General features: G+C 48.1%; 1 protein-coding gene across 1 annotated transcript in view; it reads right to left on the bottom strand.

The window, feature by feature from the left end:
- Positions 1-8,726: 8,726 nt before the first annotated feature.
- LOC125460603 (aminoacylase-1-like) overlaps positions 8,727-27,946 on the bottom strand; it is a 110,212-nt gene continuing 90,992 nt past the window's right edge. The window contains exons 8-17 of the mRNA XM_059649621.1: positions 26,378-26,454; positions 25,073-25,162; positions 23,133-23,189; positions 22,616-22,689; positions 21,684-21,733; positions 19,096-19,240; positions 14,653-14,721; positions 13,026-13,105; positions 12,525-12,585; positions 8,727-8,902 (exon numbers count right to left, since the gene is read on the bottom strand). Coding sequence (XP_059505604.1) covers positions 8,738-8,902; positions 12,525-12,585; positions 13,026-13,105; positions 14,653-14,721; positions 19,096-19,240; positions 21,684-21,733; positions 22,616-22,689; positions 23,133-23,189; positions 25,073-25,162; positions 26,378-26,454 — 868 coding nt within the window. The 3' untranslated portion in view covers positions 8,727-8,737. The remainder of the gene's footprint in view (positions 8,903-12,524; positions 12,586-13,025; positions 13,106-14,652; positions 14,722-19,095; positions 19,241-21,683; positions 21,734-22,615; positions 22,690-23,132; positions 23,190-25,072; positions 25,163-26,377; positions 26,455-27,946) is intronic.

Genomic DNA, 27,946 nt, shown 5'->3' with positions numbered 1-27,946 from the left:
AAACTTTCCAGGCTTTCATCAATTGATAGGACTAGCAACATACATCAGTCATACATTTAGTCTCTCTGTGGATCTCAGGAAAGGAAGATCTCCTCTGTGTGTGTATGCGCATATGTGTGTATGTATATGTGTCTGAGTGTGTGTGCATGTATGTGTGCATGTGTGTGTGTTGTATGTGTGTAAGTATGTGTGTGTATGTTCATTCATGTTTGCGTGTGTGTCCATATCTATTTGTGTGCATTAGCCAATACTTGTATTTGCAAGTGTACATCTGTGTGACAGCGCATTTTTGAATGAATGTGTACATATATATTTGAGCGTACATGTCCATCACCTTTGTTTTTCAGCATGTGTATTTGTGTATGTCAGTAGTATTTTGAGTCTGTATGTGTTTGTGTGCATACATTTGCAAGTGTATACATACTTATGTGCATACATTTATCTATACATTTGTGTGCATATGTATTTGTGTATGCATTTGTATGTATTTGTGCATCTTTGAAAACATGTGTGTGTGTGTGTGTGTGTGTGTGTGTGTGTGTGTAGTGACTGAGTAAGTGATGAAGCGAGATATCTGTTGTTTTTGTATGGCTTAATCTTCCTTTATAAGAACAATACAAAATTAAAATCTTCCCAAGAGGTTTTACTGAGGGTTCAGATTGCTGACTGTGAAAAGCAGCAACGTGATATGTTACGATGCACACTGGCTGACAAACAAGCCTGGAGCCAGCTGAAATGCCTGAATTTTTGCTGTAGACTCTCAGATGCACTAAAACATATTTAGAAAGAGTCAGTCAGCCTTGACAGCTCTCCATCACCAGTTGACTGCTGATTATAGCCATGGAGCCACCGGCTCAGACACAGTCATATCAACTCCATCCATCAATTCACTAATATGCCGCCTACACACATCTACCTGTCTACCCTTTTCTCAGTATAATTGCCATGTGTGCTCTTATGATTGCTTCCTTGTACTGCCCTATAAACAGCACTGCGGCTGCCCAGAAAATGGCCACTCAATAATCTAACTGAGACAGCTTGGTGTAATCTGCCAGTATCTCTCTGTCTCTCTCTCTCACATTCTCATCTTTCTCACACCCTCTAGAGAAACACACTAAGAGAGGGAGGCAGGCAGACAGATGCTGGGGTAGGGAGGGAGAGATAGAAACTGGGAGGGAAGGAGCAGGAAACACAAAAAGGAGAGACACAAAAGCAGAGGGAATAGACAGATAGAAACGCAAATGGGCAGGAGGGAGGGAGAGAGAAACTGCTGTAGGGAGAGACAGCGCAGGAGGGCAAACTTGTATGAATTCAGTAAGGATCCAGTTTGAATCTACTGGCCGATACAAGTAAATGGTAGTTTAGATCTGGTTAGATCTGGATTTGTGTTGGAGGTAACCTCGATACTCAATTGATCAGAAAGCTGGCCAGAGCAGTTCCTGACACTTCAGCACAAAAACAGTCTCACACTATAGCATTAGCTTGGATATAAAAACCACAGGACCATTCAGGTTCACAATCTCATTTCCTTTCGTTTTTACTTTTAGACAGTTCCTGCACAACACCAAGACTCTCCACCCTCACAACTTGCACCCCCCCCACCCCACTCACTCCCCACCCTGACAATTTCCCCCACCACCTCCCCATCCTCACCTCCCTCAATCCCCATCCTCACAACTGCCCCCCCTCACACCCCAGCCTCACTCTCCACAGCCTCCACTCTCACCCCCTCACTCCCCACCCTCACCTCCCTCACTCCCCACCCTCACAACTCACCCCCTGCTCACTCCTCACCCTCACAATTTCCCCCGCCAGCTCCCCATCTTCACCTCCCTCAATCCCCACCCTCACAACTCACCCCACACCCCAGCCTCACTCCCCACAGCCTCCACTCTCAGCCCCTTACTCCCCACCCTCACAACTCCCCATTACTCCCCATTTTCACAGCTCCCACCCCCTGACACCCCACGCTCACAACTTTCTCCCACACACCCCCACCAACTCCTAAAGCTCCTACCCACTCACACACCCTCCCCCCCAAGGACCTACCCTCCACCAGCTCCCATGGAAAGTGAGAGATAGAACCTGGGGAGAGATTTTGTGTAAAATTGCAGTTACTGAGAGGGTAGGAGTTTCTGCTAACCCCGGGAAAAGTATTCACCTTCTCAATCCAGTCCATCGTGAGGAAACATCACAGCACCAATGATTTTTTTTGGTTGAAATCATCTCTGTCTGGATTTTCCGACGTCACCTCACAATGAAACATGAAGAGAAACACTCAATAAACAGCTCAGGCAAAAGTAACGTTATCCTAGATAACAAAGTGTGGAGTTGGAAGAACACAGCAGGCCAAGCAGCAGCCCAGGAGCAGAGCTTTTCTGCTATTAAGCTGCTGCTTGGCCTGCTGTGTTCTTCCAACTCCACACTTTGTTATCTAGGATTCTTCAGCATCTGCAGTTCCTTCTATCTCAGCAACAGTATCAAACAGTGTTTAAATGATGAAACCTCCAGGATCTTTGTCCTACTGGTTAAACTGTTGACTTTTAAAAGGAAATTCAAACTCCCAATCATTTATTGAAACCATCATACAATAGGTTTCCACATTTCTTCAGAAAGTCCCTACTATGAGAAATGTCACCAAATAAAACAAGCACGGCCAATTTAACTCCATTAAGAGTTCAGTGCTGAACTCTTCACGTTCAACACTTCCACAAAGAATCCTTTGTACAATGTAGCTCTGTGACTGGTCACTCATTTCTCAGGGAACGAAATTAGTGTATGCCATAGCTCTCAGGAATTCTCTCCAACTCTTCTTCACTTCCCAGGCTGGCACTGAGACTTCCAAATGTTTCTCTGTGTCAATCACTTCCATGAGACCACTCTGCCCATCTTCCATTCCTAATGAAGGGACTTTCTTTGATACCAGGTTTATTCCACTCACACTACCTCTGTGGAGACTCCACATCAGGGCAACTCCCAAGTTCCTGCTGGTCTCTTTGGCTTCTGTTGCCAGCTTTGTATAGAAACTGCCTTCTTTGTGCAGTGGGTGGGGAGCGTGAGTGTCTATGTGGGTGTGTGTGTGTTTGGGTGTGTGTGTGTGCAGTGGGTGAGTGTGGGTTTGTGTACATATGGACAGAGGATATGGGTGTGTGTGTGTGTGAAGGGGTTGTGGGCATGTATGTGTTCCTGTATGAATGCCTGATTGTGTTTGTGTGTGAGTGTATGTGCATGTGTATGGGAGAGTTTGGGTGTGTGAGATTATCTATAAGAGTGTGCGTGAGAGTGTGTCTGTATATGTGTTTCTGTGACAGTGTTTGCACGTGAGTGTATGTGTGTGACTGTATACATGTGAGACAGTGCGTGTGTGTATACCTGTAAATGTGTCCATGTGTGTATCACTCTGTGTGAGAGAGACAGTCACACCCCAATCCCTTCATACTCACATATCAACCTGCTCCCCACTGTAATTTGCAGTCTTCCATCACTCTCCTGACTTGTGCCTTGTAGATGGTGGACAGGTTTTGGGGAGTCAGAAGGTGAGTTACACATGGCAGGATTCCCAGCCTGTGACCTGCCCTTATAGCCGTTGTGTTTATATGGTGAGTCCAGTGGAGTTTCTGGCCAATGGTAGTCCAAACGATGTTGATAGTGGAGGATACAGTGATGTTAACACTGTTGAATATCAATGGGTTGTAATTAGGTTGTCTCTTATTGATCATTACCAGGCATTTGTCTGCCACAAATGTTACTTTCCACTTATTAGCCCAAGATTGAACATTGTCCAGATCTTGTTGCATTTGGACATGGACTATAGTGTGAATTATATTAACTTACATTACCTGAGGGGTTGCGAATGGTGCTGAACATTGTGCGATGATTGGTGACCACCTCCACCTCTGATGTTACTATGGAGGGATGGTGGAATAGAATATCACCAATCTAAATTTCCCACAACGCAGAGGTCGACTGCACTAGATGCAGTATAGGTGAAAGCATAATGATATTGAGAGCTGTGGTTTCAGTTGCTAACACTTTTGTTGTTCTAGGATGTTATTTAAACAATATGCTCCTGGTATCATCACGGCTATCAAGGTCTCAGCCCCCATTTTATCGAGACACAGTAGCAGTGCACCAGAACTAAGATGTGGCAGTGATAGGGGACATTGCATAGCAGTGCCTGTGACTCCCAACACATGGAGAGACCAGGGGCTGTCACAAATTTTTCCTGAAACTTTCAGAACTAACATTACCTGCAAATATCAAAGAACTGCGGATGCTGGAGATTTGAACTAAAATCAGAAATTGCTGGAAAAACTCGCCAGGTCTGGCAACATTTTGTGGAGAGAAATGGCAGAATCACTGTTTCAGGATCGAGCGACCCTTCTTTGGAACTTGGACAGGGAGGGAGAGTGTCAGAGAGGGAGGGTTGAATGAGACAGGGGGGAGTGAGAGGGAGGGGGAGTGAGAGGGAGGGGGAGTGAGAGGGAGGGGGAGTGAGAGGGAGGGGGAGTAAGAGGGATGGGGAGAAGGAAGGAGGGGGAATGAGAGGGGGACAGTGAGAAGGAGAGGGGAGTGAGAGGGAGAATGGTTCAGAATTCTGTACTGAAAACAAGAATTCTTGATAATTTTGTAATCAAAATATCAGATGTCTAAATTGTTTAAACTGAAATGATGTGAGTATGGGCATTTGTAAGGGCACACACATCAATGATTTTATTGAATCATGCAACAAGCTCAGGAGAGAAATGGTTTCTACATACACTCACACTTCGAACAAGATGGGACATCCTCTGGAGGGAGAGACAGACGTAGTGAGAGATGTACACACCAAGTGAGATATACACACATGTACACACACAGTGAGGTGAACCTACAGAAACAATATGAACAGGCATTGACAAGAGACTGAACAGGGCCAATGTAAGAAAATCAAAAATGTACAAATGCATTCTCAGAAAGGAAACCTAGAGCAATATTCTCATCATAAGGGAGTAGATTTATGATATAACTGTGCCATCTAGGGGATGTTGTAATAATGGACAGAGTGACTGCACTCCAGAAGCAGGAGGCAGCCTGACATTAGGACTCTCCACCCCATGACAACATTTGTTAGTGGACTTGATTATCAGAAAAACCCAGCTCGTATTTTCAACGTTTTTGAAAATAATCTGTAGTCTTTAGAAAGGTATGTAGAGAGCTATGAGAAATGGTAGACTAGTGATGTGGATCCGACATGAACAAGCCCAAGTTAGCTCCAATTCCAATAAAGGGGATATCTGCTGACTCCCCTGAAACGTTCTGTCTGCAAGTGCAAGACACACAGGTTCTATCCCCACAGTGATATCACGCCATCCCCATTTATGAGTTCATTTGGGTGTTTGTTACTGACAGGGAATTTGAGAAAGTGTGCAAGAACATATTCCCCTATGCGTAAACTTTTCCAGGGTGTCAGGCGATCCAGCTTTCAGACAATGGGACATGTGTATTGGAAGGATGGTCCATATTAGGTCAATCCAGAAGGAATTTGGGAACAGGAAGAGGCCATTTAGTCCATCAAAACTGCCCTGATATTCATTAATCACAGCTAATGATCCATTTCGATGGTGTTTCTCCTCCACTCTATCCGTATATCCCACTACTTTACTGGCAGTTAAAAATCTGTTAATCTCCACTTTAAGCATGTTCATAACAGAGTTTCCATTACCTTCTGTTGTTGGGGGCTTCTGAAATAGACACACCTTCTGAGCAAAACATTTGAAGTACTAATAAACTTCATTAGGGTTGTGAAATCTATTTGCTCAGATTAAAGGAGTTTTAAATGTGGGATACTTATTGCTTATGTCAATTCAATGGTTTCAATTTGGGTGCTTCCTGAGAACTTATTTTGACTTGCAACTTTGATTTTGTGTTTGTAACAGCTCACTGATAGATGATAGCTGAGAGGCAGGCCTGCAGTCTATCTTCATCACTCACCCACTGGAACGCAGGTGAGGCTTAACATCATTTTGGATTTTGTGAAGGGAACAGAAATTGGTAACAATTTTTCCAGCTTATTGCTCATGGGGAACAATCTCCAATGGATCATTACAGAGCCTTGAGGCAAAGCAAAGCAACAAACACATTGGTGTGAAACAATTGCGAAAGTAACAAGAACAAAGGATCGAAGACGTGCACAATCAAGAGATCATAACTCAACATTTTACTGTTAGGAATGCCTGCAATTGAGGAAATTTAGATTCTACACGAGTGTGACATACTTACCACTGGGAGGGGCAGTGTTGTCTGGTTGGAGGTAAATTTTTATTAATATTGTGTTTTATAAGAAAATAAACTCTTGGTGAGACAGTGAGCATATGAAACCAAGAGCATTAAACACATAGCAATGACCTATGTTAGGACCGCTCCTGCTGCTTATCTCTTTAAATACACAAAGTTCATGTTTTGTTGGAAAACATTATACCTTGAGACTCTAGCTGTTGTATTATTGGCTGTTTGGAATTCTTAGTAAATGTTGGATGAAATCTTCAATATAATGACAGGAATCTAGTCCAAGAGCATTCATTAATGGTACAAATCTACTCCAGGAGATTTAATGGCAGGAATCTACTTGCAGATATTAGCGGTAAGATTCCACACCTGGGAGTTTCACATCAGGAATCTACTTCCAAACTGTTAACGCTAGTAATCTACTCCAGGACATTTAATGCTAGAAATCTACTCGCAGGCTGTTAATGATAGGAATCTATTCCCAGGCTGTTAATAATAAGGGCCTACTCTCCAACATCTGTAACTGCTCGTGACATTTTATCAGTATAATTGAACCACCAGCTGTCTTTATCCCTCCCATTGTCTCTAACATCTCACCACTTTGAGAGCCTACATACGCCTCCATCGAAATCCCATTTCGTCCATTCACACATTGCCCAAAAAAAACACATCATTCTGAGTTTATTCTGCCATCCTCGCGACTAACCCCTGCTCCCATCGCTGTGTCATTGCAGACAGGTCACTCTCTCTGCCCATAACGGGGTCATTAATAAATAAAGGGGAAAATCTGAGGCTCTGTTGTCCAGAAAGTGACAGAATCACCTCCTATCGCTGTGAGAACGTGCCTGTTGTCCTTCCTCTGCATATCCTCAAATTCAGCAGTTCTCCTATCAGGGTCAATAATGTAGCGTCAACTGCATGAATTTCAACTTTACCTTTAAATAACATCCCTGATACACTCCCCAACCTCAGCTTCAGTCAACCGTTTAACAAAACCAAGTCATGCCTATTACTGACAAGGTGAAATGATAAAGGGATGGGAGGAGGCTCATATGGAGCAGTATATGGACCAGTTGGGGTGAATGATCTATTTCTGCAAACATTGTAATACAATACATTGTAATAAACAGAAAGAGACAATGAAAACAGCACACCAGGAACACACACCCTTACTTTCAAATCAAGCTTTATTTGCAAGAACAAAATCATATTTAATTCAGATTTAATTCCTAGTAATTTCAAGAACACCATTCCCTTCCTTACATATTCCCCAACATTTTGTTGTTGCCTCAGCATTCAGTGCCCTGCTCTCTTTCTTGGCAGTTACCCCTTGAGAAGGTGGTGGTGAACTGCCTTCTTGAACCACTGTAGTCCATGTCATGTGGGCTGATCCACAATGCCCCTAAGGGAGGGAATTCCAGGATTTTGGCCCAGTCACAGTGAAGGAGTGGCAATACACTTCCAAGTCCAATTGGCAAGTGGTTTGGAGGGGAATTTGGAGGTGGTGGTGTCCCCATGTATCTGCCGCCCTCATCCTTCTCGATGGAAGTGGCCATGGGTTTGGGCACTGCTGCCTGAGGATCTTTGGTGAATTTCTGCAGTGCATCTTGTAGATAGTGCACACTGCAGCCACTGAGCGTCGGTGGTGGAGAGAGTGGATGCTTGTGGATGTGGTTCCAATCAAGCAGGCTGCTTTGTCCTGGAAGTTGTTGAGCTTCTTGAGTGTTGCTGGGGCTACACCCATTCAGGGCAAGTGGGGAGCATTCCAACACACTCCTGGCTTGTGCCTTGTCGATGGCAGACAGGCTTCGGGGAGTCAGGAGGTGAGTTACTCGCTCCACCATTCCTAGCCTCTGGCTGCTTACTAGCAAAAGTATTGATATTAGCTTGCCCCAGATTTTGGGGTGCAGATCTCTCCTGAATGAATGGGGCAAGTGGCGGGTGGACAGGAACATTTGCACTGGCCACAGCCCTTGCCAGGAACACAGTTACATTGCTTGGATCACACCAGGACACCTGCACAGTTGAGTAGTCCAGCCAGGCTCAATGTCTGATGCAGGAAGACGAGGTGAGGCACTGACCTGTGTCACGGTAATGGAAGGACCTAAGGACAACAGGGCAAGTAAGTCAGGTGGAATGGCAACTGCCTTTTTGAAGCTCCACTGGATAGAATCAAAAGTAATACAAATCTAGAAATCTTTACCCCAGGACAGGCCAGTCCACTGGAAGGTTGAGGAAGATTAAGACAATCAACAAATTGTCCAGAGTCATTGCACTGGAAACGCCGATGGCATTAAATCGAGAGCCTGAGAGATTGTCAAAACATTCAGTAAAGTGAGGTAAATCAGTATGGATTCCAAATCTGCTGGGAGGGTGGGGAGAGCAGGAGTTCGGGAACGGGAGAAGGCGAGAAGGGGCATGGGGAATTGGGACACAGTGTGTCATGGGGGTGTGCCCCCCACCCCGTCTCTCAGGCATCAGCTGGCAGGGGGGGCAGGCTAGCGAGGGCAGTGAGCAGCTCGGCGTAGATGGCAATGCCAGTCAGGAAAACGTTCTCATTGAGGAACTCGTTGTGATCATGCAACAGGATCGGGGTCCGGTTCATTGGTGAGAATCCAATTGCTGGGTATCCCAACTGCAGGAGGGGTCGGGGTGGAGGGACAGAGACACAGAAGGTGGAGGGGGCAATCAGAAAGGACTGGGAACAGCCCAGCACCCACAAAGGCCAACCCTCCCACTTCATTACAAACCCAGCCGACAGCCCCACAATATCACACACCAAACACCCCCAATGTCTCGTCACCTCCGCACACCCCCCCATATCACACCAACACACCAAAACACCACAGCACACCCACACACCCCCCACCTCACTTCTCACCCCCTCACACACCCACATCACACCGCCTCACACCAAACCCCCCACAGCACACCCACACACCCCTCAACCCACATCTCACCCCCTCACGACTCACCCCCTCACGACTCACCCCACAGCATACCTAACAACCCGTCAACCTCTCCACCTCACTTCGCAACCCCTCACAACCCAAAATCACACATCTCCCAACATCTCACCCTCAATTCCCCAACATCACATATCCCCAGCATCTCTCCCCACCCCCCAACACCACAGCCTCACCCGTATCACAGCCCCACACACAACACATCCCCCGACACATTCTCGCTCCCTTTTTCCACTATTCCCAGATATACGGCTCCAACCGCTTCAATGAGATGTTACCGACAAATACTGGGATGCATTCAATCCCCTCACCGACACACACACCTTCACCGACACACACGCAAACACCCTTACCGACACACACACACAGACCCCCTCACCGACACACACACACACACACACACCCACCCACCCTCAGCGACACACACACACCCTCAGCGACACACACACACACACACACATCCACCCTCAGCGATACACACTCACCCTCAGCAACAAACACACACACACACACACACACACCCCCTCAGCGACACACACACACGCACCCACCCTCAGTGACACACACACACGCACCCACCCTCAGTGACACACACACACGCACCCACCCACCCTCAGCGACACACACACACGCACACACCCACCCTCAGCGACACACACACACGCACACACCCACCCTCAGCGACACATACACACACACCCACCCTCAGGATACACACTCAACCTCAGCGACACACACACACACCCACCCACCCTCAGCGACACACACACACACACCCACACACACACCCACCCTCAGCGACACACACACACACACACACCCACCCACCCTCACCGACACACACCCACCCTCACCCTCACCGACACACACACACACACACACACACACACACACACACACCCTACCGGCACACACCCACTCTCACTGACACACACACCCACCCTCAGCGACACACACACACACACACACCCTCAGCGGCGTGCACACACACACACACACCCACCCTCAAGATACACACTCAACCGCAGCGACACACACACACACACCTCACCGACACACACACACCCACCCCCTACCGGCACACACCCACTCTCACTGACATACACACCCACCCTCAGCGACACACACACACACCCACCCTCAGCGACACACACACACACACACACACACACCCACCCTCAGCGACGCGCACACACACACACCCTCAGCGGCGCACACACACACACCCTCAGCGGCGCACACACACACACTCTCAGCGGCGCACACACACACACACACCCTCACTGATACAAACACACACCTACCCTCAGCAACACACAAACACACACACACCCCCCCACCCTAACCGACACACACACACCCTCACCGACACACACACACACACACCCCCACCCTCACTGACACACACACACACACCCTCACCAACACACACACACACACCCGATATACGGCTCCAACCGCTTCAATGAGATGTTACCGACAAATACTGGGATGCATTCAATCCCCTCACCGACGCACACACACACACACTCTCACCGACACACACACACTCTCACCGACACACACACACACCCACCCTCACCGACACACACACACACACACACACACACACCACCCCCGCTACCGGCACACACACACCCTCACCAATACAAACATACACCCACCCTCAGCGACACACACACACCCACCCTCAGTGACACACACACACACACAGACCCCCACCCACCCTCAGCGACACACACACACACACACACACCCACCCACCCACCCTCAGCGACACACACACACACACACCCGATATACGGCTCCAACCGCTTCAATGAGATGTTACCGACAAATACTGGGGTGCATTCAATCCCCTCACCGACACACACACACACACCCTCAGCGACACACACACACACACACACCCTCAGCGACACACACACACGCACACACACCTCCAGCGACACACACACACCCCCAGCGACACACACATACACCCTCAGCGACACACACATACACCCTCAGCGACACACACACACACACACACACACACACACACACACCCTCACCGATACAAACATACACCCACCCTCAGCGACCCACACCCACACACACACACCGACCCACCCACACCCACCCACCCCCTACCGGCACACACCCACCCTCAGCGACACACACACACACACACACCCTCACCGACACACACACACACACCCGATATACGGCTCCAACCGCTTCAATGAGATGTTACCGACAAATACTGGGATGCATTCAATCCCCTCACCGACACACACACACACACACACACACACACACACACACACACACACACCTTCACCGACACACACACACACACCCACCCTAACCGACACACACACACACACCGTCACCGACACACACACACCCACACCCTCAGCGACACACACACACACCACCCCCACTACCGGCACACACACACCCTCACCAATACAAACACACACCCACCCTCAGTGACACACACACACCCACCCACCCTCAGCGACACACACACACACCCTCACCGACCCACACACACACACACACACACACACACACACCCCCTACCGGCACCCACCCACCCTCAGCGACACACACACACCCCCTCCGCGACACACACACACACACACAAACACACCCTCAGCGACACACACACACTCTCACCGACCCACACACACACACACACACACACCCCCCCACCCCCTACCGGCACCCACCCACCCTCAGCGACACACACACACCCCCTCCGCGACACACACACACACACACACACACACACACACACACAAACACACCCTCAGCGACACACACACACGCACACACACACACACACCCTCACCGACACACACACACACACCCTCACTGACACACACACACACACACACACCCACCCTAACCGACACACACATACACACACCCTCAGCGACACACGCACACACACCACCCCCCCTACCGGCACACACACACCCTCACCAATACAAACACACACCCACCCTCTGCGACACACACACACACACACACACACACACACACACACACACACACAAACACCCCTCAGCGATACACACACCCACCCTCACCGACCCCCACACACACACACACCCACCCCCTACCGGCACACACCCACCCTCAGTGACACACACACACCCACCCTCACCAACATACACACACACACACACACACCTACCTCACGCACACACACACACCCCTGTAAAGTTCCCAAATACGACTGCACTCCCGCTATTTGGTTCAGTTCCTAGGAAGCAGGATGGGACACTCTGAAATACTCACAGCCCGAATGTATCGACTGTCAGTGGCAGCTGGGAAGATCTCACACTGAAGGGTCATGTCTCTGTAACACAGACACAGTAAGACAGGGTATCAGACCTTAGGTAAATACGAATGCAGCACTGCTCACTGACAAAGGGCAGTCAGTGCACAACAAGAACAGAAGTTGCCAGAAAAGCTCAGCAGGACTGGCAACATCTGTGAAGAAAATATTGGAGTGAACGTTTCGGGTCCGGTGTCCCTTCGTAAGAACAGTCTGCGCAGTCTCTCACTGTAACACGCAGCTGCCAGTGCACAGTGTCTCACTGTAACACGCGGCAGCGCACAGTGTCTCACTGTAACACGCGGCAGCGCACAGTGTCTCACTGTAACACGCGGCAGCGCACAGTCTCTCACAGTACCACACGGCAGTGAATAGTCTCTCACTGTACCACATGGCAGTCAATGTACACTAATGTCCCTCCACAGACCTACAGTTTGATGAACGAATCTATCTTTACTTACAGTTTCTGGCACGTGCTACTGAAAGTGTTCCACCAGGGGTCAGCCTTGTCAATAGACGTCACTGACTGGTCCATGCCTTTCTGCAAGGCAAAACATACCAACATTAAAGCATAGCAAATAGCAACAGCAGCAGGCCATTCAGTCCTTTGGGCCTGCTCTGCCGTTCAGTGGCTGATCATCCAATTCAGTCCCCTGTTCCCATTTTATTCCCATATCCTTTGCTCCAATCACCCTCAGAACTACGAATAAATTGGTCTTGGATTTTTTTCAATGTTTGGCCTCAACACCAAGAATTCCACAGGCTTAGCTCTCTCTGGGTTACATTTCTACCCACCACAGTCCCAAAGTCCCATTTCCTTTGACTGCAAGGGGTCATTCTGGACTCCCAGTCTTTGAGAACATCATTCCTGTGTTTAGCCTGTTTAGTAATGTTCAAATTTTGTCAGTTTCTGACATCCTCTCCCTCAATCTTCTTGAGTCTGGTGAATACAGTCCTAACTGAACCAGTCTCTCATACGTCAGCCCTGCGCTCCCAGCATCCTTTGGAGCCTCTCTTCTTCGCCAGAACATCCTTCCTCAGACAAGGGTACCAAAGCTGCACATGGTGGCCCAGGATTAGTCTCACCACGGTCTTGTACAATTGCGGCAAGACTATTCTGCTTCTGGTTTTGAATCCTCTCACCGTGAAATCCAACACTTCGTTTGCCTCCTTCTCCCTGGTAGACACACGGAGTGCCCAGGAATTCTGTCCCCAGCTTCTCAATCCACCAGTGACCTCCCAATGCATTTATTACTTGTCTCTAGATGGCCTTCAGAAGGTGGGGGTGAGCTGCCTTCTTGAAATGGCTACACTCCATGTACTGTGGGTAGAACCACAATGCCACGAGGGAGAGAATTCCAAGATTTGAACCCAGCAATACTGAAGGAAAGGTGATAATTTTCCGAGTCCAGATGGTGAGTGGCTTGGAGTGCAACTTGCAGAGGGTACAGTCCCCATGCATCTGCTAATGGGGACGCATCAGGCCCAGCGAAATACAGGAGCCTCCAGGTGTCAGGCAAGATCCCACCACCCCCTCCCCTGTCACAACCAGATCCCACACAGGGACACCACAAGGGGGGAGTCCGCATGGGAACGATAATAAATTCAGGCCATCAGCAACTCTGTTCTGCTGGTTTTCTGGGAGGTGGGACTCTTTAGGCCATAAGAAACAGGCACGGGAATCGGCCATCCAGCCTCTCGAATCTACTCTATTCAGTAGGATCATGGCTGATCTGACATTCCTCACATCCATTTTCCTGCCCTTTCCCATAAATCCTTGATTCCCAGTCTTATAAAGAGCCACACTTGAATATACAGAATGACTTCTAGCCCCACAGCTGTTTTTGGCAAAGAGTTTCCAAAGACACTCATCCCTCTGAGAGAAGAAATTCCTCCTCGTCTCAGTCTTAAACTGGCGCCTCTTTATTGAGAGGCTAGGCCTTCTGGTCATAGACTCTCCCATCAGAGGCTTCATCCTCTCGGGATTTACCCTGCCACACCCCTTAAGAATCCGAGACTGTTGTTAAATACAATAAAAAGACACCAGAGAGGAAAGTGTAGAGCGGATTAAAACACTTATGTCATCACCTGGCGAAATTCGTATGCAACACCATCGCCGGCATCCTGACACCACGTCTTAATTTGCTCTTCAAAGGCCTGAAACAAGACACAACATCACCACAGCTTCTCAGTACTACCATACGAGACACATGCCCCTTCATTGACATAGGCAACTGTATTAACACCCATTGATGTCACACATTTAACAGGATGAATCAGCCCAAGCCTCTTCAGAGCAGCAGTTTGAAACAAGGCATAACACAGAGCCAGAGAACCAAACCCATGTTTGGTTTTCCGGAGCAACGTGAAGGATAAACTTGAGGCAGGGTGGCAAGCGGTTAAAGGAAGGAATTCTTTTTCTTTACTCATTCTCGGGATGAGGGCGTCACTGACCAGGCAGCATTTACTGCCCATCCCTAATTGCCCAGAGGGCAGTTCAGAGTCAACCACATTACTGTGGGGTCTGGAGTCACATGGAGGCCAGACGAATTAAGGGTGGCAGTTTCCCTCCTCAAAAGGACATTTGTGAACCAAATGGGGTTTTCCAACAATCGACGATTTCAGAATTTGGGACTGAAGCAATCAAAGACATGCACCTCAGTGGCAGCATGACCGCAACTGGGAAACACAAGAGGCCAGAATTCACGCAAAGAGCAGGAATGAAGCAGAACATTGGGCTGTTGGAGATTGTTTCATTTATTCACTTGTGGGATCTGGGCATCATTTATTACTTGTCCCTAGATGCCCTTGAGAAGGTGGGGGTGAGCTGCCTTATTGAAACAGCTGCACTCCATGTACTGTGGGTAGAACCACAATGCCATCAGGGAGAGAATTCCAAGATTTTGACCCAGCCATAGTGAAGGAAAGGTGATATTTTTCCAAGTCCAGATGGTGAGTGGCTTGGAGGGGAACTTGCAGAGGGTACAGTCCCCATGTATCTGCTTCCCTTGTCCTTCCAAAATGGAAGTGGTCTTGGGTTTGGAAGGTGCTGTCTATGGATTTTTGGTGAATTCCTGCAGTGCATCTCGTAGATAGTACACACTGCTGCGACTGAGTGTTGGTGGCGGAGGGAGTGGATACTTGTGGATGTGGTGCCAATCAAATGGGCTGCCTTGTCCTGGATGGCATCAAGTTCCTTGAGTGTTGTTGGGGCTGCCCCCATCCAGGCAAGTGGGAAATATTCCATTACACTCCTGACTTGTGGCTTGTAAATGGCGGACAGGCTTTGGGGAGTCAGGAGGTGAATTACTTACTGTAGATTTCCCAGCCTCTGACCTGCTCTTGTAGCCGCTGTATTTTACATAGTAAGTCCAGTTGAATTTCTGGTCAATGGTAACCCCAAGCCATTAGTGGGGGATTCAGTGATGGTAACACAATTGGTAACTGTGGTTAGATTATCTCTTATTGGTGATGGTCATAACCTGGCATTTGCATGGTGTGAATGAACTTGCCACTTATCAGCCTAAAATGATTTTGTCCACGTCTCATTGCATTTGGATGCAGACTACTTCAGTATCTGAGGAGTCGTAAATGGTGCTGAACACTGTGCAATCATTAGCAAATATGCTGACTATATTTGAGGGAATGTCATTGATGCAGGAGGCGAAGGTGATTGGGCCGAGGACACGACCCTGAGGAGCTCCTGCAGAGATGTCCTGGAGCTGAGACAACTGACCTCCAACAACCAAAACCATCTTCCAATGCAAAAATTTTCTCTCAATTCCCATTAATTCCAGTTTGGCTAGGGCTCCTTGATGCCACTTTTGGTCCCATGTGGCCTTGATGTCAAGGGCTGTCACTCTCATCTCACCTCTGGAATTCAGCTTTTTTGCCCATGTTTGACCAAGGCTGTAATGAGATCAGGACCTGAGTGGTCCTGGCGGAACCCAAACTGGGCATCTCTGAGCAAATTACTGCTGAGCAGGTGCTGCTTGATAACACTGTTGATGACACCTTCTATCACTTTACTGAAGATCGAGAGGAGACTGATGGGGCCGTAATTGGCCGGGTTGGATATGTCCTGTTTTTTGAGCACAGGACATACCTGGGAAATTTTCCACATTGTCGGGGAGATGCCAGCATTCTAACTAAACTGGAAGAGCTTGGCTAAGGGAGCAGCAAATTCTGGAGCACAAGACTTCGGTACTATTGCTGGGATGTTGTCAGGGCCTGTTGCCTTTGCAGTATCCAGTGTCTCCAACTGTTTCTTGATATCACGTGGAGTGAATCGAATTGGCTGAAGACTGGTATCTGTGATGCTGAAGACCACTAGTGGAGGCCGAGATGGATCATCGACTCGGCACTTCTGGCTGCGAGTGCTTCAGCCTTATCCTTTGCACTGATGTGCTGGGCTCTTCCATCATTGAGGATGGGGATATTTGTGGAACCTCCTCCTCCAGTGAGTTGTTTAATTGTCCAGCACCATTCATAACTCGATGTAGCAGGACTGCAGAGCTTAGATCTGATCCGTTGGCTGTGGAGTCGCTTAGCTCTGTCTATCACTGCTGCTGTCGCTGTTTGGTGTGCAAATAGTCATGTTTGGTGACCTCACCAGGTTGATACCTCATCTTCAGGTCTGGTTGGTGCTGCTCCTGGCATGCCCTCCTGCATTCTCCATTGAACCAGGCATTGATCCCCTGGCTTGATGGTAATGGCTGAATGGGGAATATGACAGGCCATGAGGTTAGAGATTGTGTTGGAGTACAATTCTGCTGTTGATGGCCCATAGCGCCTCATTGATGCCCAGTCTTGAGTTGCTAGATCTGTGTGAAGTCTGTCCCATTCAGCATGGTGATAGTGCCACACAACGCGATGAAGGTGGGATTTTGTCTCCACAAGGACTGTGCAATGGTCACTCTTACTGATACAGCCATGGACAGATGTAGCTGCAGCTGGCAGATTGGTGAGGATCAGATCAAGTATGTTTTTCCCTCTTGTTGGTTCCCTCACCACCTTCCGCAGACCCAGTCCAGCGGCGATGTCCTTTAGGACCCGACCCGCTCAATCAGTCGAACTGCTGTCGAGCCACTCTTGGTAGTGGACATTGAAATCCCCACCCAGAGTACATTGTGTGCCCTTGCCATCCTCGGTGCTTCCTCCAAGTGTTGTTCAACAGTGAGGAATACTGATTCATCAGCTGAGGGAAGGTGGCTATGCGGTAATCAGCAGGAGGTTTCCTTGCCCATGTTTAACCTGAAGCCATGAGGCTTCATGGGGTCTGGAGTCAATGTTTGAGGACTCCCAGAGCAACTCCCTTCCTGACTGTATCCCACTGTGTCGCCCCATCAGCTGGGTCTGTCCTGCCAGTGGGACAGGGTCATATCCAGGGATGGTGATTGTGGTGTCTGGGACATTGTGAGGTATGATTCTGTGAATATGCCAAGCTGTTGACTGGGAGAGCTGACTCATCTGTGACACAGTGTTGGCACTAACCCCCAGATGTTAGTGAGGAGGACTTTGCAGGGTCAACTGGGCTGTTTCTGCCATTGTCTGTTCGAATGCCTGGGTGATGCCAAGGGTCCCACCCAGTTTGACTTCTTTAAGACTTTGTGGCAATTGGTCCAACTGAGTGGCTTGTTCGGCCATTTCAAGGGCAATTGAGAGTGAACAACATTGCTGTGAGTCTGGAGTTACATGTCAGCCAGGGCAGATGAGGGTGGTAGGTTTCCTTTCTTGAAGGAAATTGGTGAACCAGATGGGTTTTTCCAACAATCAACAATAGATTCATGGTCATCAGTGGACTCGCAATTCTAATTTTTTTTAAAATTAAATTTAAATTCTACCATCTTCCATGCCAGGATTTGAACCTGCGTATACCAGAACATTAGCTGGATTAATAGTAAACTGATAAAACCACTGGACAATCAGGTCCCCAGGAAAAGGGGGAGGCAAAGATGGGATCTCTGGAACCGAGATGTTGCTTGACTGGGAATCAGTGGAGTTCCACGGGCACACAGGCGAGGAGTTTAATTACTGAAAGAACAGTGTTCCTGCTGATATAGCCGACAGACGTTACAGGCCAGCAGTGTGTTGGAACAACCAGCAGTGGATAAACTGAGGCAGGACAGTAGCAAAGGTCAGGAAAGGTAGCTCTTGGTACAGATATGTGGGGTTAGAAGCTGATCTCAGGGTAAAAAATGACCCCATGTCTACAAACAGATTTATGAATCTCTGACTTCTAAACAGGACAAGGAAGCAGGCCATGGAAGGATGGCACATGGTTTCCTCTTTCAATATAAGACGCACAGACCTCACTTTCCCAAGAACAACCCTCTCCCCCTATGCATCAGGCCCCTCTCCCACTCCCAGTGTAACAGGCCCCTCTCCCGTTCCCTCTCCCCGTGAACCAGGACCCCCTCCCTCTCCCCAGAGACCAGGCCCCTCCCCCAGTCCCCATGGACCAGGCTCCTCTCCCTGTCTCCACTTACTGATGGCAGCAATGAAATAGACTAAGACTTGTTGAGACGATACCTTCAGATCCACAGTTGGGGGAATACGGATATCGAAGCTTGCCATCATCTCTTCGGGGACAACATTATAGGCGACACCTCCTTGTAATAAGGTCAGGTTGATGGTGGTGACATCTCCCAGGGTCAGGCATTGACTCAAGTCCAACCTAAAACAAGAATCAGGAGCATGGTTAAAGTTGGGACTGAGTCTTGGTGCTGGGCCTGAAAGTGCTAATCCTCAAACCATTGAATGGATTTTTTTTTAGCAAGATGGTTGTTCTATGTTAGTAAGTCAGGGCTGAGTCTATCTGCTTGGCCTTCCTATTCCTAATGTTTTTCTACACATGATGTTACACTCAGCCACATTAAAATCTTTTGTCCATCGAAAGAGATTGGTCCAGTCAGTCTAAATATAACTCATTTCCTCTCTAGTTGTTAACAGCATACAGAACCTTCCTTTATTTATCAAATCCATTACTGCCAATGGCCCTCTGTCATGTCATTCACACAACAGTAAGTCCCCAAAGTGACCTTACCCAGAGCAGAGGGCTGTCTATTAACTACCAGCCCCTTGGTCAAGCTGTAAAAGCGAATGTTCAATTCACCCCCAACTTTGTGTCTCTCTGATTCCCTTCAGCTTTATTCAGATTAACTGTCACCTTTACCAATTCTCAGACCCAAGTGGAATCTAACCACAGACCCCAAACAGACATTAGGAATGTTAAAGGAAGCACTGACATTTAGATGGGGCTCTGTATTGTGACACAGCAAGTTCAATGCAGGCCTATAAAATGTCACTGGGTGCACTGTGCATAAATTCAGGTCAGGCCTGTCCCCCATGAGCGAAACTCCTCACTCACCCTGACTAAACAGCCAAGGAGGTAAAAATTAGATTAGAAACTCCACAATGACGCTTAACAATTGTTCTAGTCCATCCACACCAACCCTTCTACTTCCTCAAAAAGCTAAGGAAATTTGGCATGTCCACAATGATACTTCGCAATATTTTACAGATGTACCACAGGAAGCCTCCTATCTGGAGGTATCACAGCTTAGTATGGTAACTGCTCTGCCCAAGGCCACAAAAAATTACAGCGTGCTATCAGCACAGCCCAGTCCATCGCACAAACCAGCCTTCCATCCACTGACTCTATCTACACTTCACACTCCCTCCAGAAAGCAGCCAACAGAGTCAAAAACCCCTCCCACTCCTCACACTCTCTTCCACCCTCTTCCATCAGGTAGAGGACACAGAAGTTTGGAAACATGTACAAACAGATTCAAGAACAGCTTCTTCCCCGCTGTTATCAGACTCATATAATAGAGTTCTCTGCGCCTTCTCTGTAGCTATAACACTATTTTGCATTCTGTTCCATTACCCTGGTGTACTTATATTAGGTATGATTTGTCTGGATGGAACACAAAACAATATTTTTCACTGTACTGCAGTACATTTGACAATAATAAGTCAAATCAAATTAAACGTGTATAAGTGCTTTGGTTTAGACAGGGCAAGTTCCAATCAGATTCAAACTGAACCGGCGTTGTGATACAGAAATAACAAATGTGGTATGTTTTCCAACATCAATGGGTCACTGTAATTAACTGAAGCAAAGTGAGTACTAACTTCCTTTACATTGTTGAGCTTCTGCTGCCTTTCAACAGGGTTCAAACTTTACATCTTGAAACACTATCCCCACATTTCACATCTTGTTCCCCACAGCGAGAGTGCAGAATTTGAGCTGGCCCCTTGCCAAGATCCTAGGATGAGCGACTCGGCATTAGAATGAATCTAAGGCAACAATCGAGGATCCAAGCAGAGGGAGGAATGGTCTTTATTTACAACCCTTGAAGAAATAGCGTCATGTAATTTAGTATCTATCAGAGGCACTGCTCAGCCAAATAATTCCTTCCCATTTTGAAGACAAATCCAGAAGCCTAAACTTTGTGGTCAGGCAGCCAGCACCAGAAATGGCTACCGGACTGGTTAAGAGCTACCATCAAAGCATGCTGGGAGCTTTGGTCAAGCGTGTTTAAATACCGACCTTGGCTAAAGCTGCAGCCAGGGCATATTGTGACCTGCAGTTTCCTCTGATGACCAAATAAGGGAAGTGTCTTGGTAGTCTGCTAGAATCGGGGCAGTGTTTGTTTCGAGCCAAACTTATAGAGTTAAAATTAGAGTTAAACATGATTTAAGTTAAAGGGAAGTCAGGTGAAGACAGTTAAAGCTGAAGTTAGATGAAGTAAGAAGTAAATGTTTTACATTGATACCTAGGGAGGTGACGACCCAGTTGTTGTTATGGGTAACTGCACAGAGCAAGATCCCATAGAGACAAAAGAGAGGTGACAGATTAAGCTATTTTGATGGTGTTGACTGACAGCTGATGATTGACCAGATCCTCCAGCCATTCCCAGCAATGCCCCTGGACAGGTAAACACGTCCTCCGGTTAACAACTCTTCCAACAGGGTGGCACTACAACAATGCAGTACTCCCTCAGCATGGGAGATCTGCACCGAGTGTTCAGAACAGGAACCAGCCAAGAAAATGGGGCCCACTGCAAGATGATCAATTACTGGGGAACAAGATGCAGGATAAGATATAATCTCACCTCTTCTTCTCCTTCTCTCGAAAGTCCAAGAACGAATTAAGAACTTTACGCTGAAAGTTTAAGAAAGAAATGAACTAATTAATGGTGCTGTAAACTATATCTGCTCATCATAACAGTCTATCACGTGTTGAATGGCAAGAAGTGATTAGATTGTCATTTATTGGTGATGGTCATTGCCTGGGGCTTGTGTGGCATGGATACTACTTGTCTGCTCAAGCCTGAATATTGAACCGGTCTTGTTGCATTTGGACGTGGACAGCTTCAGTATCTGAGGAGTCGTAAGTGGTGCTGACCATTGTGCAATCATTAGCAAACATCCCCACTTCAGCCCTTGTGATGGAGGGAAGGTCATTGATGAAGCAGCTGAAGATGGTTGGGCCTAGGGCACTACCCTGAGGACCTTCTGCAGAGATGTCCTGGAGCTGAGATGATTGACCTCTAACAACAACAACCATCTTCCCAGGTGTCAGGTATGACTGAAACTAGCAGAGAGTTTGCCCCCCGATACCCACTGGCACCAGAAATGGCTACCAGGCTAGTTAAAGGCTACAATTAAAGCATGCAGGGAGCTTTGGTCAAGTAAGTTTAAACTCTGACCTCAGTTAAACCTGCAGCCAGGACACTTCATGACCTGCAGTTTCCTGGGTTGACCCCCAAATAAGGTGCTCTACTAGAATCAGGGTAGTACTTGTTTCAAGCCAAACTCAGGAAGAGTTAAGTGTGAATTAAGTTAGAGTAAGGTGAAGTCAAATGAGGAGAGTTAAGGGAATTGGAGAGGGACGGAGTGAAAATGGGAGGGGAGAATGTCGGAGCAAAGCTGAGTTGGGTTGGGTGAAAAGTTTGGGATTGGGTAAGAGTGGACCTTTGGGGTGGGGAGGCAGGGGAGCAGCTGCAGCTTGGGGAGGGGGCCTGGTTTGGTTCTATACACATACCAGCTTCTCTGCAGCAGTGTTCTCAATGAAGCGAGAGCCATGTCCTGGAGAGCCCGGGCAGTGCACAGTGACCCCTATAGAGACACACATACACACACAGCTTAGCACAGCTTCACAGACAGCTTTTCCCCCTGCCCTTCACCGTACAGAGCTATATTCCTGGCATGTCAGTCCTCAGGTCTGCAATCCCCGCTTTTCCAAGATTCCAGTGATAGCACCAAACATTCCCAGTACAGGGACAGCACCGGTCAGATAGACAATAAAGTTTTCTCAACACTATCCTCCATCCAACATTCCCAAGTCAGGGACAGCACGGGGTTAGATATAGATTAAATCTCCCTCTACACTGTCCCCTTGTCAAACACTCCCAGGACAGGGACAGCACAGGGTTAGAGACACAGTGAAGCATCTTCTACTGCATCACCCGCGATCTGTGAATTTGGCAGCAGGGACTAATGACGTGTATCATGCCCCATCCCTGGCACAGCCATCCTCTAGGAACAAAAAAGGCACTTACACCACACGTTCCTCTCACCATAGAAGACTGTGAAGGCATCAGTGGGGTTAGCCAAACCTGTGGGTGCAAGATCGACCATCAGTAACCATTATCCGGAGGCGAGCAAGGTACAATTCATTCTCAACGTGCATCCGGCCAAGAGGAGGAGCTTGTTCCTGCGTGAGTGCCTGCTCCCAGCTGCAGGTGAGTGAGTGAGAGGCCTCCGCACCTCATCACTCCCCAGTGGGGACCCAGGCGGGGTGATGCTCCTGGTGAATGGCCTCTCGCGCTCCACCCTGCGAAATGTTGGAACAGGACCACGGTGAAGGAATAGGTGGAAGCTGGAAAAGCACAGCAGGGCCGACAGCATCCGAGCAGCAGGACAGTCAACATTTCGGGCTGAAACCCTTCGGCAGGACTGGGGAGGAGGCGGGGAGCCCAGAAATAACTAAAGGGACTGGAGTGGGGCTGGGGGAAGGGTAGGTGAGATGGTGACAGGTGGATACAGGTAGGGAGTTCTTGTGGTTGGTCAGTGTAAGGGGTGGAGTGACAGGTGAGTCGGAAGTTGGACATGTTAGGTCAGGTCAGGGAGGCAAGGAGGAGGGGGAGGATTAGGGTTAAGAGGATAAGGCTGGGAGTGGAGGGATGTTGAAGTTGGTGAGGTTAGTATGGGGCGGCATCGATAGCCAGAGACTTTTCCCCAGGTCAGGATTGACTGTCATGAGGGGTCATAGTTTTAAGGTGTTAGGAGGAAGGTATAGAGGAGACGTCAGAGGGAGGGTCTTCACTCAGAGAGTTGTGAGCGCATGGAATAGTTTGCCAGTGGTAGTGGTGGAAGCGGAGTCATTAGTGACATTTAAGTGACTGCTGGACATGCACAAGGACAGCAGTGAATTGAGGGGAATGTAGGTTAGGTTATTTTAGTTTTGGATTAGGATTATTCCACGGCACAACATCGTGGGCCGAAGGGCCTGTACTGTGCTGTACTTTTCTATGTTCTATGTTCTATGGTGGCTCAGTGGCTAGCACTGCTGACTGACTGCGAGTTTGATTCCAGCCTGGGGCGACTGTCTGAGTGGAGTTTACACATTCTCCCCATGTCTGTGTGGGTTTCCTCCCACAGTCCAAAGATGTGCAGGCTAGGTGGATTGGCCAGGCTAAATTGCCCGTCGTGTTCAGGGAGATGTAGATTAGGTGGGTTATAGGCGGATGGGTCTGAGTGGGATGCTCTGAGGTTCAGCGTGGACTTGGTGGGCCAAAGGACCCGTTTTCACACTGTAGAGATTCAATGTCTCATATTGAGGCCAAAATATCAGGTGTGGTTCTTCCAGTTTACGTCTGGCCTCATGACACCTGAGGAGGCCAAGGATGGGCATGTCATCAGAGGAGTGGGAGAGGGTGTTAAAGTGGATGGCAACAGGAAGGTTGGGTTGGGCTGATGCACGTAGAGCACAGATGCTCCTTGAACTGGTCTCCTCTATACAGAGTGGACCACATTGGTACCAACATCTATTGACTCTGGCTTCCAGCATCTGCATCCTTACTGTCACCAGGTCCACAGTGATCTGGTTCTGGTGGAACAGTAGCCCTGGAAGGTGAGTGAACTCACTCACAGAGCGAGCAGTGTGTCTGTAAAGGAACATTGGTGGGTGCAGTCACTGTCAGAACACGAGGGAGAGGAGAAGGGAGGAGGGGACCGTGGGGGCGAAGGTGGGGGGAGCGCGGGGGCGAAGTTTGGGAGGAGCGCGGGGGCGAAGGTTGGGAGGAGCGCGGGGGCGAAATGGGGGGGGGGAAGAGGGAGAACGAATGGGAGGAGGGGGGAGTGAATGGGAGGAGGAGAGGGGGAGCAAAGCAGGGGAGCAGAGGGGGAGCGAAGGAGGGGAGGAGAGGGGGAGCGACAGGGGGTACAAGAGGCGGAGCAAAGTGGGTGGGCTAGGGGGGAGATAGGCAACAGTTCCTACCTTCATCAAGCCCAAAGCCGACACGCATTGCCCGAAACTCTTCACATTGAACAAACTTTGCCATCCCGTTCACACCCCCGATTTCTTCATCTACATTAGACAGAACATTCTTAGGCACAGCAACAAGCATTGTCATGTTCATTCCTGTCTCAGACCTGCTCACACCCCGTACCCCCAACTCTCCCCACCATCCCATTCCACCCCCACATCCTCCCCCCTCCCCTCCCCACCGTCCTTCCCTCCCTCTTCCCTGCACACATCCAACCCTCTCCCTTCCCCCATCCCAACATTGTCCCCTCTCCCTGCTTCACACACTCCCCTAGCTCTCCCTCACACCCTCCCCTTTCCCTTCCCTGCACCCTCCCACCACTATGCCTCCATGCCCTCCCCTCCCCCTCCCGCTGCCCTGCCGTTCCCCTCCCCTTCCCTATCCACCACTATCCTGCCCAATATCAGGAACTATAGCACTTACAGCCATCAGTGACTGGGCCTTTATAGCACCAAGTGCCAGACAGTACATTAACCCTTTAATCCCAACTGCTAGTCAGTGACTACACACATTGTATAAATACGTATGTCATCTGTAGCGAGAGTCAGTGTAAACAGGCTGTGGGCTGGACTGCTGTATGGAAATAGTCTCAGCCAGAAAGTGCCCTGCTGACAGATTCAACCCGTGGTTTTTCTAACGGGAACTCGATAATGAACTGAACAGAAAGAAATATCGTGGGCCTCGGTGGGAGGAAAAGGCAAAGTTTTTGGAGCAACTGTATACCCCAACAAAGACCGTGCGTGGACATGACGTCCCAAGTGGCCTCAATGCTGGCTCATTCTATGGTTCTGTATCTATCGACAGGTGCTAGCTCCCGGTGAAGTTGCGAGAGATGTTACTGAATGAGAAGCACGATACAAATGCAAGCCAATTGTTGAATGGAGAGAACGTGCGGGTTCCTTCAGCTAATTTGCATGGACATAACCCAATTGAAACAACAGCACGGCATTCTGACAGCTGAACCCCACCTGAAACCAGAAGAACCAGTCACAATCACATCACTGTTTGTGAGATTATAGCGTGTACAACCAGCCTGGCCCTACGGTTCCCATACTCCCAACTGTCACCTCCATGGCTTTAAACACTGTGGACCTCTTGAGGTGATAACGGTGCCAAATAAATGCACAGTCGTTTGTTAGTAAAGTCCTGCAATTAGATTAAGCAGTCACTCTATAACGACACTGATAAGGAAATTGCAGAGCCCCTGTGCACTGCATGCCTTTCCCAGGGGAAACTTGAGACCCTTTGAGACTCACCAGGAACAAACAACAAATGAATTGTCCTTGGAAATCGCTTCCCTTCTGATTTCAATCTCCGAATTGCTTCAATATACCTGAAAGAGGCAAAACAGAATTGTTATCAGACTTATAGCTAACACAGTAAACAGTGTGGGATAACACTCTCTCTGCTACCACACTCCACTCCACTAGATATGGGATTATAAGCCCAATGTTAAAAATTAAAATAAAAATCCTGCTGAGATTAACTCATTACTTTTTGTGCACAGAATATTCTTCAATAATTCTGTTTCACTTTTTTTTCAGTTATGAAATTCAGCAAGCTCGGCCTTTAAGAAACATTTACAATTTATAAATAAAATCGTTGGGAAACAGGAGAACCCCATCAAACACTCCCGGGACAGGTACAGTGCAGGATTAGATACAGAGTAAAGCTCCCTCCACACTGATCCCAAGGAAAAAATTCCCAGGACAGAGTCTGCATGGAGTTAAATACACAGTAAAGCTCTCTCTACACTGTCCGTATCAAATGTTGCGAGGACAGGGACTGCATGGGGTTAGATACAGAGTGAAACATCCCAGGGCCCTGCTGTTTTCTTTGACTCAGTATTCTAATTAGATGCCAGAGTCCAGATGGAGCGGGGAACGAGAGGTTGTTATTGTGACAATTCTATGGCATAAAATGGTGTATTTTGTCCTTTAAGAGATGTTTTTAAGACAAAGGCAGCGAGATAGCTATTAAATCCCATAAAGTAAACAGCTTAAGAGGCCTTTGGTATTTTTCAGAAACAACAGAAGCAGCCTGAATGGGTGGGGTTGAGCCAGGATTTTTAGTTTTAGTTTTTCAGTAGCAGTTCTTGCTGGGGTCTTGAAGCTGGGTTCAGAAGTTGTAGTACATTCTCCCTGTTACTCTCTGTTTCAGAGATTTCTCTTGATGCTTTTCCTCCATGGCTAGAGAACTACCTGAGAGACAATCTATTTTTCTGAACTTGCCTTTTGCCAATGGAGTGTTTCTGGGATGTTATTATATTGGAACAGTTACTGCTTAGTTGTAAAATAATCTATTATTCTGTTAAGTTTTCCAATATTGTTAAGTAATACCAATTTCATCTTCTTTTGTTTTATTTTAACTACAGTATATGAATAAAATGTATTTTGCTTCAAACCTGGTCATCTGATCAATTGAATTGGATCCAGAATGGCACTTGCCTTTAAAATAAGAAAAAGTTAGGATTTAAGCTATCCTCTTAACATCTTTTGAAGGGGTTTGGTCTGGTCCAAGACAATCGTATCTTAACGGAATGATAATTACGTGAGGTGATATTATCACCCCACAGCCAAAAAAGCACTGCAGGGGCTGGGGGAGTGCATTAATAGTCTCCAAAACAACATTTCCACTGGAACATTGTTCATTTAAGATTGAACATTTGCTAATGGTTGCTGTTTCCCCTTATGGATTTGGTCCTCTTTCGTGTGTTTTAACTGTTGCTTTAGACAAGTTTATGAGGCTTGGGGGTCGGCAGGGGTGTGGTGGTGGTGGTGGGGAACGAGTCAGTCAGTGTGTTGGTAGTTTTGTGACACATGAGC

The sequence above is a fragment of the Stegostoma tigrinum genome, chromosome 11 (genome assembly GCF_030684315.1).
Source record: "Stegostoma tigrinum isolate sSteTig4 chromosome 11, sSteTig4.hap1, whole genome shotgun sequence".
Lineage (NCBI taxonomy): Eukaryota > Metazoa > Chordata > Chondrichthyes > Orectolobiformes > Stegostomatidae > Stegostoma > Stegostoma tigrinum.
This window is presented reverse-complemented; position numbering and strand designations above follow the sequence as displayed.